Genomic DNA, 13,059 nt, shown 5'->3' with positions numbered 1-13,059 from the left:
CCTTTCGCCTCCTTCCCAGCCATAACCCTTAAGGAAAATGGACACAGGCTCCAGTAAAATCAGGATTCAAACTACTAGGCCCTCCCACTAGACCATGTGATGAGCCAGAACAAAGAGACAGGAAAAAACAGACTTCTCCACAAAAAGCCTACCTTTCGCCTCCTTCCCAGCCATAACCCTTAAGGAAAATGGACACAGGCTCCAGTAAAATCAGGATTCAAACTACTAGGCCCTCCCACTAGACCATGTGATGAGCCAGAACAAAGAGACAGGAAAAAACAGACTTCTCCACAAAAAGCCTACCTTTCGCCTCCTTCCCAGCCATAACCCTTAAGGAAAATGGACACAGGCTCCAGTAAAATCAGGATTCAAACTACTAGGCCCTCCCACTAGACCATGTGATGAGCCAGAACAAAGAGACAGGAAAAAACAGACTTCTCCACAAAAAGCCTACCTTTCGCCTCCTTCCCAGCCATAACCCTTAAGGAAAATGGACACAGGCTCCAGTAAAATCAGGATTCAAACTACTAGGCCCTCCCACTAGACCATGTGATGAGCCAGAACAAAGAGACAGGAAAAAACAGACTTCTCCACAAAAAGCCTACCTTTCGCCTCCTTCCCAGCCATAACCCTTAAGGAAAATGGACACAGGCTCCAGTAAAATCAGGATTCAAACTACTAGGCCCTCCCACTAGACCATGTGATGAGCCAGAACAAAGAGACAGGAAAAAACAGACTTCTCCACAAAAAGCCTACCTTTCGCCTCCTTCCCAGCCATAACCCTTAAGGAAAATGGACACAGGCTCCAGTAAAATCAGGATTCAAACTACTAGGCCCTCCCACTAGACCATGTGATGAGCCAGAACAAAGAGACAGGAAAAAACAGACTTCTCCACAAAAAGCCTACCTTTCGCCTCCTTCCCAGCCATAACCCTTAAGGAAAATGGACACAGGCTCCAGTAAAATCAGGATTCAAACTACTAGGCCCTCCCACTAGACCATGTGATGAGCCAGAACAAAGAGACAGGAAAAAACAGACTTCTCCACAAAAAGCCTACCTTTCGCCTCCTTCCCAGCCATAACCCTTAAGGAAAATGGACACAGGCTCCAGTAAAATCAGGATTCAAACTACTAGGCCCTCCCACTAGACCATGTGATGAGCCAGAACAAAGAGACAGGAAAAAACAGACTTCTCCACAAAAAGCCTACCTTTCGCATAGCCCATAGCTTCTATGAATTACTCAAGCCCCTTCACCACAACAAGGCAACAATCCATAAAGGGTCTAACAGCTCTATCTTTGTCAAAAAGAAGGTATAAAAAATATTGACCCATATTTGTGGAGATATTATGGCAGGGTCTTGCACTTCTAGCCTGGAGGAGCCAGCCACAATTGCATCAAATGTTTGTTTTTCTGGGTCACTTCCTGTTGGAGCTTGCTCTATTATTCGCAAATAAATGTCTGCCTTTTGTTCTTTTACACCAGTGGTTCTTAACCTTTGTTACTCAGATGTTTTTGAACTGCAACTCCCAGAAACCCCAGCCAGCACAGTTGGTGGTGAAGGCTTCTGGGAGTTGCAGTCCAAAACTCCTGAGTAACCCAAGGTTAAGAACCAGTGTTTTACGCAACTCTTTAATTGAGTTTTTAGGAAGAGATATTTGTGCCAGCTTTGGACAGAGCCAGTCCTCCTATATTCCCTATATGAATGGTGGATTTGTACTTTCACTATAATTAGGATCAAACCCAAGTTCTTTGTTTTGAGGGATTGCAGTGCTTTCGGGCGGAAGGAGTTTGTCCTAATTCCCAGTGGAGATGTTCCATTAATCCATCAAATGCTTTATTTTTATCAAGTGGTTCGATGGAATTTGTGATGGAAATCTGAAGGTCCTAACACTTGTCCCTTAATCGCAGACTGCTAGCGCCTTATGATCCCATGCTAGTCCTTTTGAGGCTTCATGGTACATACGACGTGTTTGATTTATATACGCACACAGGCCGCCATGATGCAGGAGCATCCTACGAGTGGCTAACCTCTTTTGCAAAACCATATTCTTCAGGGAAACTACTTAAGCCTTTAATTTTGCTTGTATTTTCCTAGTGACATTCCCCAAGAGATCTATGGCTCCTGAAGTCTTATATACAAATTCAACCAAGGTGTGAATCTCTTTATAGGCTTCTGCCACCTCTACTGCTGAAAAAAGGCTCTTTCCCATTTGAGTCCCAGTTGACCATTTCCAGGCCTCCAGAGAAGACCTCCTGGTGACACGTGTGGCGTGAGTAGAATAACTTGTATCTGATTTAATTCATTATTCAAGATGGGCCGTTCAGGAAGCAGAATCTGCCCAAAGTCTGTCATAGAGACAGTTGCAAAAAAAACCTCACTTAATTTCTCTGCAATTTTCATCTACCCCTTTCCCTCCCCTTTCCCTCTCTCACCATCCAGACAGATAGCCGCTTCTCTGGCAAGTTTCCTACTTCTAACATATTTAAAATATCTTTTATTATTCCCCCTCATATTGCTGGCCATATGTTCCACAAAGTCTTTCTTTGCGTTTTTATCATCTTCTTACATTTCTTTTGCCAGAATTTATGTTCCTTTTTATTTTCCTCATCTGGGAAAGATTTCCATTTACGGAAGGACCCCTCCTTTCCCATTAAGGCCTCTGTAACTTTGCTTGTTAACTATTCCAACACTTTCTTGGACTTAGTTGAGCCCCCCCTTTCCTTTTTTGCGGTATACACTTCCTGTGGGCCTCTACTACCGTTGTTTTAAAAATACTAGGCACTCTTGAGATATTTTTTGTAAACTTCCCTTTCAACTTCTTTCTTACTTGCTTCCTTGTCTGAGGGAAGTCCACACTTCAGAAATTAAGGCTTTTTGTGTCAGATTTCCATGACACTCTCCCCCCAACATGCACGGCAAAAGAGATGGCAGCGTGGTCGCTATTCCCTAGTGACTCAGCGACATTCCCACCCCTAACCAGATCCTGAGCATCACATGATATTCGATCCAGAGTCACCTGTCCTCTTTTGGGCTCCATGAGAAATTGCTCCAAGATGTATCATTTAGCTTGTCAAGAAACCCGGTCTCTCTTTCTTGACCTGAGCATGCCTTGGCCCAGTGGATGTGAGGATGATTGATGTTCCTCGTGTTTACAATCCTGTCCATTTTGGACACCTCCCTGATTTCTCTCCACTCCATTTTCCCCCTCAAATTTTTCCCAACATTTCCCCCTCAGGTTTTTGATCTGGAGGATGATAGCAAGCCCCCCCCCCCCAACTATCACATTACTCCTTGGGGCTGGCAGTTTAACCCACAGTGATTCTATCAGACCCGCCGTCCATCTCCATTCCTGTTGGATTCTACCCCTTCTTTGACCTAGACGGCCACCCCGCCTCCCACACACTCCTCCCTGTCCCTCCTCTAGAGTTTATCATCTGGGATTGCAGTATCCCACTGGTTCTCTGAATCCCACCAGGTTTCTGTTATGGCCACTCTCAATCTTCTATCTATCCTCCCAATGTTCCAGTTCTCTCATCTTTGCTTCGAGCATTTGCCTAAAAGCACCTGCCTCTGGGGTCCCCGAAGAAGGGCGGCTTGTTTGCTTCTCCTTCCAGTGGAACAACAATCCCATCCCATCATGCTCCCAGGCCTAATTCCTACACTATCATCACTTTGTTTTTCTCTATCCTCTCCACCCTCATTCCACAGGGATGAGGAGTCCCAAAATGAACGCCTCTTGGCTCCTGTCTGCTTTCCCCCGGGATTCAGTTTAAAAGCTGCTCTGCCACCTTTTTAATGTTACGTGACAACAGTTCAGTTCCGTGTGCATTCAAGTGAAGCCCCTCCCTCTTGTACAAGCCTGGCTTGTCCCAAAAAATTCCTGAGTGCCAAATGAATCTAAACCCCTCCTCTTGACACCATCGTCTCAACCAGATGTGGAGACCCTTGAGCTCCACCTGTCTGAGGACACCCAGCTCTACATCTCCTTTTCTCCAACCACAATGGATCCCGTTCCTTCCCTTCAGCGCTGCCTGGAGGCTGTACTGCAATGGATGCAGAAGAATGGACTGAGGCTGAACCTAGATAAGACGGAGCTCCTGAGGGTGGTCGTCCCCTCCATCGGTGGTTTGGGAAACTCCCTCTCTTTTGGGGGAGTGACTCTCACCATCATTAGTGAGGTTCACAGCTTGGGGGTCCATCTGGATCCAGCGCTCACCATGGAAACCCAGGTGGCGTCTGTGATCCGCTCCGCCTATTTCCATCTGTGGCGGATTGCCCAGCTGCGTTCCTATCTTGATGTTGGGGTGCTCACCACTCTGGTCCATGTGCTTTGAGTCTCGAAATTAGACTACTGCAATGCACTCTAACGTGGGGCTACCTTTGATATTGACGCAGAAGCTTCAAATGGTGCATAATGAGGTGGCCAGACTTCTCAGTGGGATGAGAAAATATCAGCATATTTTCCCCACTCTGGCTGCCTTGCATTGGCTGCCTGTTCATTTCCACACTGATTTCAAAGTGTTAATGATGACATAAAGCACTAAATGGTTCAGGACCTCGATATCTAGCAGAACGCCTCCTCCCACCTAGATATATCCGAATCACTTGTTCTAGCCAGGAAGGATGATTGTGGGGCCTAACACAGAGGGAGGTCCAGAAAGAAAGAACAAGAAACCGGGTCTTCTCAGCAGTGGCCCCTCGGCTTTGGAACAGTCTCCCCTCCGAGATCTGTCTGGCTCCCTCGCTGGGTGTTTTTAAGAGCAAATGTAAGACCTGGCTATTTAGGCAGGCCTTCCCTGTTGTCATCACTTGAATTTCTTCCCCTCCATCTTGAACTATATTACTATTGTTGTTTTTTATTTTATTATATTCTTTTTATTCCTTTTTTAATGTTAGCTGCCAGAGTAGACTTTGGTCTAGATGGGCGCGGAATAAAATCAATCAATCAATCAATCAATCAATCAATCAATCAATCAATCAATCAATCAATCAATCAATCAATAGCTGGCCCTGTGCGATTAACAGGTAGCACTTCCAAGAACAATACCTTTGAGGTACAGTAGTATGTCATTTTATGTACACCTTGGCTTACATAATTTCTGGGTTATGAACAGAAATCAGTTCAAAAGAATGTCTTGGTTTAAATGTCTTTCCCCCCCATTACTTTCACTTTGTGATGGAAGTTTCCCTGTGCCTGGAGGCTTGTAGTGCCACGACCATCCCTATGACAACCTATGTTCCAGTTTTTTGTTTTTTTGTTTTGCATAACGTAATGTCCTGGAGGTACAACTTTAATATGTAGCCTCTAGATTTTGTAATATTTACAGTATTTTAGCTGGGGTCAAATACCTTCTGAATTTCAATGTTTAAATTTTTGCTTTTATTCTCACAGATGTGATTTATCAAATTCTTCGCTCCCCTCTTTCCATACACATTGGTTTAAGTACCTAACTCTGGAGCCAGATGTTCGGAGTTGACTTCCCTTCTAGCTCTCCAGGTCTAAGATTATACTAACTATTTCCTTTACCATCTCTGCTTCCTATCCTGTTTTCAGAAGTTCCTGATGATTCTCTACACATAATAGCATTTTATAAATTCTACATCTCATCCCTTTCTTGGACCTGTCCTTTCTCTTCACCTTTTGAATAATAATCTCTGCAGACGTTGTCAGTTCCTGGCATTTGCCACTAATTTCTCTTTACCAGTTCTCGAGTCTAATAATCTAACTACATTCATCAACTTTTATACTTCCTTTCTAACTGTCCTTCTCCCGTTATTCTTTTTTTCTTATAAAATTCCCTTAATTCAATTACTTGTTTTGTCTTTAATCAACTTTGAGAAATTCCTTTCTAATTTTCTGGAAACTTAAGTACAATCATTGGGGAGAATTTGAGAAGGGAAAAAATTAAAATACTTTGAATTTGATGTACTTACTTGGGTGTGGAAATGATCCTACCTGAACACCTCATTCTTGATTCCTCCAGATTTTGGAAGTGATTGTTTCTCTTCTTTTTCGAATCTACCAGATGATGGCCAAGAGAAGAATTGCCCAGTAACATCTGGGGCAACCTGGGCAGGAACTCGCAATCAAGCAAGAAAACAGAGAACTGAAAATAAGAATGACCAGGCATGGACTTCACATGAAAGGAGTAACGCAGGGGAGAAACCACGTAAATGCATGTCACCTCAGTAGATGTCAAAGATCACATGAAGGGGAGAAAGTATATCCATGTACGGAATGTGGAAAGAGCTATAGTCACAGTGGTAATCTTAGGTTACATCAAAGGACCCACACTGGGGAGAAACCACATAAATGCTTAGAATGTGGAAAAAGCTTTAGTCGCAGTGGTATTCTTAGGTTACATCAAAGTGTTCACACTGGGGAGAAACCACATAAATGCATGGAATGTGGAAAGAGCTATAGTCACAGTGGTAATCTTAGGTTACATCAAAGGACCCACACTGGGGAGAAACCACATAAATGCTTAGAATGTGGAAAAAGCTTTAGTCGCAGTGGTATTCTTAGGTTACATCAAAGGACCCACACAGGGGAGAAACCACATAAATGCATGGAATGTGGAAAGAGCTTTAGTCGCAGGGATGCCCTTAGGTTACATCAAAGGACCCACACTGGGGAGAAACCACATAAATGCATGGAATGTGGAAAGAGCTTTGGTAAGAGTAGTCATCTTAAGTCACATCAAAGGACTCACACTGGGGAGAAACCATATAAATGCTTTGAATGTGGAAAAAGCTTTAGTCGCAGTGGTCACTTTAGGTCACATCAAAGAACTCACACTGGGGAAAAACCACATAAATGCATGGAATGTGGAAAGAGCTTTAGTCAAAGCAGTACCCTGAGATCACATGAAAGAACTCACACTGGGGAGAAAACACATAAATGCATGGAATGTGGAAAGAGCTTTAGTTGCAGTGCTGTTCTTAGGTTACATCAAAGGACTCACACTGGGGAGAAACCTCATAAATGCATAGAATGTGGAAAGAGCTTTAGTCGGAGTAGCACCCTTAGGTTACATCAAAGGATTCACACTGGGGAGAAACCTCATAAATGCTTGGAATGTGGAAAGAGCTTTAGTCGAAGCAGTACCCTGAGGTATCATCAAAGGACTCACACTGGGGAGAAATCACATAAATGCTTGGAATGTGGAAAGAGCTTTAGTCGCAGTGATCACCTCAGGTCACATCAAAGGACTCACACTGGGGAGAAACCTCATAAATGCATAGAATGTGGAAAGAGCTTTAGTTGGAGTAGCACCCTTAGGTTACATCAAAGGACTCACACTGGAGAGAAAGCTCATAAATGCTTGGAATGTGGAAAGAGCTTTATTTCAAGTGCTGAACTTAGGTTACATCAAAGGACTCACACTGGGGAGAAACCTCATAAATGCATAGAATGCGGAAAGAGCTTTAGTCGGAGAAGCACCCTTAGGTTCCATCAAAGAACTCACACTGGGGAGAAACCACATAAATGCTTGGAATGTGGAAAGAGCTTTAGTTGCAGTGATCACCTTAGGTTACATCAAAGAACTCACACTGGGGAGAAACCATGTAAATGCATGGAATGTGGAAAGAGCTTTATTTCAAATGGTGAACTTAGGTTACATCAAAGGACTCACACTGGGGAGAAACCTTATAAATGCATAGACTGTACAAAGAGCTTTGTTTCAAGTAGTGTACTTAGGTCACATCAAAGGACTCACACTGGGGAAAGACCTCATAAATGCATGGAATGTGGAAAGAGCTTTGGTAAGAGTAGTAATCTTAAGTCACATCAAAGGACTCACACTGGGGAGAAACCACATAAATGCTTTGAATGTGGAAAGAGTTTTATTTCAGGTGGTGAACTTAGGTCACATCAAAGAACTCACACTGGGGAGAAACCTCATAAATGCATGGAATGTGGAAAGAGCTTTCGTTGGAGTAGCACCCTTAGGTTACATCAAAGGACTCACACTGGGGAGAAACCACATAAATGCATGGAATGTGGAAAGAGCTTTAGTCACAGTGGTGACCTTAAGGTACATCAAAGGACCCACACTGGGGAGAAACCACATAAATGCATGGAATGTGGAAAGAGCTTTAGTCACAGTGGTAATCTTAGGTTACATCAAAGGACCCACACTGGGGAGAAACCACATAAATGCTTGGAATGTGGAAAGAGCTTTAGTTGGAGTAGCACCCTTAGGTTACATCAAAGGACTCACACTGGGGAGAAACCTCATAAATGCTTGGAATGTGGAAAGAGCTTTAGTCGAAGCAGTACCCTGAGGTATCATCAAAGGATTCACACTGGGGAGAAATCACATAAATGCTTGGAATGTGGAAAGAGCTTTAGTCAGAATGGTCAGCTTAGGTCACATCAAAGGACTCACACTGGGGAAAGACCTCATAAATGCATGGAATGTGGTGGGAGCTTTAGTTGCAGTAGTAACCTTAGGAAACATGAAAGAACTCACACTTGGCAGAAACTATAGAAATGCACAGAATGTGGAAAGAGTTCCTGATAAGTTGAGTACGCAGTAGGAGGTCATTCTGTTTTCTTCTGGTTTCCTTTGAAAATACTAAGCAACCAAATGCTGACATAATGCAAAACTGAAAGAAAATAGAAAAAAGGAGTGTATTTTGAAGTACCACTTGTGATTCATTTTACTTCTATCGTTAGTTGACAGAGATATCACAAAATACACTTGAGCCTTGTGATAAAAAATGAAAATAAGCATATATTGTGCCATGGAAACTTTTACAAAATTAGTGTAAAAAGAAAAAGGTGGATATTCTAATGCTAACTTGATAAAAGAAAAGCAAGTAATGAAGAGAGAAAAGCTGTCATTTGTTTTATAAGGCTTTACCTTCATAAATAATAACAGGAATTGAGTTTTTAAAAGGGTACCATTTAATATGTATTCTGTATTGTTTATGAAGAACTAGGCATTTCTATGCTATTGTAGTGAGAGTTTTCTGCTTTGTATTGGCAAGGATTGTTGGAGTGGAAATTTTGGTTTTTCAAGCTCTGGTCTCTTTGGGCCCTGGACTGCACTGGGTCGGAGGTGACCAAATCCTTTGATCTTTAACGTCTGAGCTTCTCAGAGGCTGGGAAACCCAAGCCTTGGGAAGATTTGATTTTGCTGACTTAATGGAGGAATATTAACATTGGGAGATATCTCACAAAAACTGTTATTAGAATGGAACAGAGTACCGGAGATGTTTGCTTTCAAGGAGTACAAGAAAATGGAACTGATGCTGGATGATAACCATGAGGCACTGACAGCCAGCAATGGATTTTACTCATACCTGGGAGAGAAGAACAACCTAGAGACAAGCAGTGCTTTTTTTTTTACTTTGTACATATTTATTTTAGAAATTTTAATACTTTTGCATGTCTTTTATTGAAAATTATAAGTTTTTTTCCTTTTTATTATTGTATTCTTAGGAAGTTTGAAGTGTTCTGAAGAGGGCAGTATTCACAAAGGGAGGTTTAGAGTCCAGAAATAGTTGATATAATAAACTATCTAGGTCAGAGTTTTGAATTTTGTTTAGCCAGAATTAAAATGATCTCAGCCAAGCCATTGTTTCCGAAGAGGAAAATCCGGTCTCCAGACAAAGCACCTAATAGGGAACACATTTTGGTAGCCCTAGCACTTTATGAAAGAATTGAGATTGTATCCATTCAATTGACCTATTCATGGCATTTAACCAGATTGGGACGGCATATAAAATTTGTGGGACAATTTTGGGTTTTAAATCTGTAAAACCACTAGATTGATTATGTTCTCTGCAGGCAAAGATAGAGAAATTCTATACAGTCAGCAAAAACAAGACCTGGAGCTGATTGTGGCTCTGATCATCAGCTTCTCATAGCAAAATTCAAGCTTAAACTGAAGAGAGTAGGAAAAACCACTGGGCCACTCAGGTATAATCTAAACCAAATCCCTTATGAATATACAGTGGAAGTAAAGAACAGATTTAAGGAACTAGATTTGGTGGACAACTGAACTGGGCCTCACACAAAAAATCGGTCATTTCCACATCAACATCCCAGCTCAATGCAATTTCTAAATTCCATTACTTCTCGGGCAACCAGTTTGTCCCAGCAGCCTTGCATATTTTCCAGTGCAAACTCCTATCCCACCTTCTTTATGGGGTCCCCATATGGATAGAGGCTGTAAACCACGACATTGACTCCATTGCCGCTGTCTTCTTTAGAAAGATCTTAGGTGTTCCCAATATGATTCGCCTCTCCACCATGGTACTTGAATTGGGAACCCACCTTCCTTCTACTCTTGCCTGGGTCTCCACTTTCAAATACTGGCTCCGTATTCATCTCCACTCTAATTCCAATTCTCTTCTCTTTGACCTTCTTAGTGACTCCTACACTTCGAATTGGTTTAAACTGATTGACTCCAAACTTCTATCCCTAGGACTGAACTTAGAATCCCTTTTCGACCTGGGATTACAACAGGCCCATTCCTTGATCAAACACAAACTTTGGCAGCTTGAGTTTGAGTCACTTTCAGCTGACTTAAACCCCACTTGTTCTCCCCTTTTTTTCAGTCTTCCTCCTTCCCTAGGACACCCTTCTAACTATTTCTCTTCACTGACCAACCCTGGTCAGAGAAGAGCATTTATGTTAGCTCGCCTCAATATCTTCCCTTCGGTGGTTCATGCAGGCCGATTCGCTAAGATCCCCCGTGCAAATAGGCTCTGCTTTTTCTGCCATACCCTCCCAGATTCCCTGGACCATATTTTATTTCATTGCCCGGCGCATTCATCTCTGAGAAAGCTGTTTCTCGAACCATGGCTTTCTCTTTTGCCCAACTCCTTATCCTTTTTCCTGAAGGATTCCTGCCCGCGGATTACATCTGCCGTTGCAAGATATCTTTTGGAAATTTCCAATTTAACCCATTACCTATGATACTATTTGTTGAGTGTATCTCCTATTTTACATTTACTCTGATCATCGCTTGGCTTGTACCTATGTTTTGTTGTTGTCCGTTTATATGCCAATAAAGGTTTCGAAATCGAAATCGATTTGGTGGACAGAGTGCCTGAAGAACTTTGGATAGAGGCTCGTAACATTGTACAGGAGGCAGCAACAAAAACCATCCCAAAGAAAAGGAAATGCAAGAAAGCAAAGTGGCTGTCCAACGAGGCTTTACAAATAGCAGAGAAGAGAAGGGAAACAAAATGCAAGGGAGATAGGGAAAGTTACAGAAAATTGAATGAAGAGTTCCAAAGAATAGCAAGGAGAAACAAGAGGGCCTTCTTAAATGAACAATGCAAAGAAATAGAGGAAAATAACAGAAAAGGAAAAATCAGAGATCTGTTCAGGAAAATTGGCTATATAAAAGGAATGTTTTATGCAAAGATGGACAAGATAAAGGATAAAAATGGGAGAGACCTAAGAGAAGCAGAAGACATCAAGAAGAGGTGGCAAGAATACAAACTTGGTGTAAAAAGGGAAAATGATTGACTTTTTAAAAAAATAAACATTTTATTAGTTTTTCAACCTATCTACATTAGTTTGCGCTTGTCAAACATCGTGTTACATCTTTGCTTACAGTTATTTGTTTTTAACATCTCAGTGTCTTCCCAATTATCCCCCAAATTCCAAACATCTTTCAAACATTCAAACCATTCACATACATATTTTGATATATAGTATGGCTATTATCATAACGCTACTTTCATAATATACAATATTCTCAAGTCTTCTAATAGCATTCTTATTAAAGGTAGTTCCAGGTCCATACTCCAGCTTTATATCTAGTTTAGTTTACCTAAAATGAAAGACCACCATATTACATCTTTATCCTGATTAGGGCTCCCTTGTTTCAATTTAGTTCTACTTTTTAATATAAAGAATACAGTATACCCTTTTACAATTCTTAGTGTTAAATATATACATGTTTTCCAACATTAAAGGGCCCCTTTTCGTTTTTCCCTTTCATCTTTCTAAGTAATTCCCTCTCTCATTTCCCTATTTTCACTTTGTGTTCTTGTATCTCTAAGCATTATGCCATCTTTCATGCCCTCTGAAACTATTTTGTGCATCTGGTTTATGTCCACTAGCTCTTTAAGCACTTGGTCTATCTTCGATGGTTTTTCCAGGCTTTTTTAGGTTAATTTTACTATGTTTGTCCCCTTGTCTTCCCTTAGTACTCTCCTCTGATCCAAAATTGAGGTTTCTTTTAGGTTAGTTTCCTCCGGCTCCTCTTTTGATTGGTATACATCGTCTGGCACATTTCCTTCTTTGTTGTTCCCAATTGCTTGTTGACTATAATTTTCCCGATGTTGATTGGATAATTTTGCCTCTTGATAGTGGGATCTCACTTTCTCTAGTATTGTTTGAAGAGCAGATTTTGTTTCCTCCCAAAATTGTCCTTGTGCCATTCTGTTCCAGATGCCCACCAGCTTAAGCCAAAGTTCAAGGCCCCCAAGTCTCACAGTCCAATTCAATGTAGAATGCATTAGTTGTATCCGTGGCCAGATGGCCTAATTTCCACGGGTTTATGCCAGCTAGTCAGTTTGGCTAAATAGGCCTGGACCAAAATTCAGAAGCACCAAGTCTTACAGTTCAATTCTGTGTTTGTAGCCATGTCCTGGTAGCCTAATTTCCACATTTCTGCATCGACAAAAACTGAGATTCCAAGTCTCTGGAGATAGTTCCAAAAGGTTTACTTTGGGCCAAGGTGCAGTTTAAAGAAAAAACCACTTTAGGGTTAATTTTATCCAGCCGGGCATAAAAAAAATCAAAGAGAGATGAACAGGAATGTTCAAGGTCAGTGTTTCTAGGCGTTATGCCAAAAGAGTTCAGGTAACAAAACAAGAGTCGGAACATGAATCAAAACTTGTCTAGTAATAACTTATGAGAAAATTCCCAAATTATAATGTTCTTAAAGTATTTAAATGTATTTGAATGATTACAGTAGTTAATTTCAATTAATCTTCATAATATTTTTCCATATCAACTATCCTCTCTCCAGATTATCTGCCGCTAATAATTCATGAGAGCGATAGAAGGTTCTTTTTCCTATA

General features: G+C 41.5%; 2 protein-coding genes across 2 annotated transcripts in view; one reads left to right on the top strand and one right to left on the bottom strand.

Moving 5' to 3' along the window:
* The window catches only part of LOC144585016 (uncharacterized), a 54,992-nt gene extending 45,449 nt beyond the window's left edge, over positions 1–9,543 (top strand). The window contains exons 4-5 of the mRNA XM_078382459.1: positions 2,172–2,272; positions 6,030–9,543. Coding sequence (XP_078238585.1) covers positions 6,123–8,498 — 2,376 coding nt within the window. The 5' untranslated portion in view covers positions 2,172–2,272; positions 6,030–6,122 and the 3' untranslated portion in view covers positions 8,499–9,543. The remainder of the gene's footprint in view (positions 1–2,171; positions 2,273–6,029) is intronic.
* The window catches only part of LOC144585017 (uncharacterized), a 231,824-nt gene that overhangs the window by 74,392 nt on the left and 144,373 nt on the right, over positions 1–13,059 (bottom strand). The gene's annotated exons all lie outside the window — the stretch shown is intronic.

The sequence above is a fragment of the Pogona vitticeps genome, chromosome W, assembly GCF_051106095.1.
Source record: "Pogona vitticeps strain Pit_001003342236 chromosome W, PviZW2.1, whole genome shotgun sequence".
NCBI classification, from domain to species: Eukaryota; Metazoa; Chordata; class Lepidosauria; order Squamata; family Agamidae; genus Pogona; species Pogona vitticeps.
This window is presented reverse-complemented; position numbering and strand designations above follow the sequence as displayed.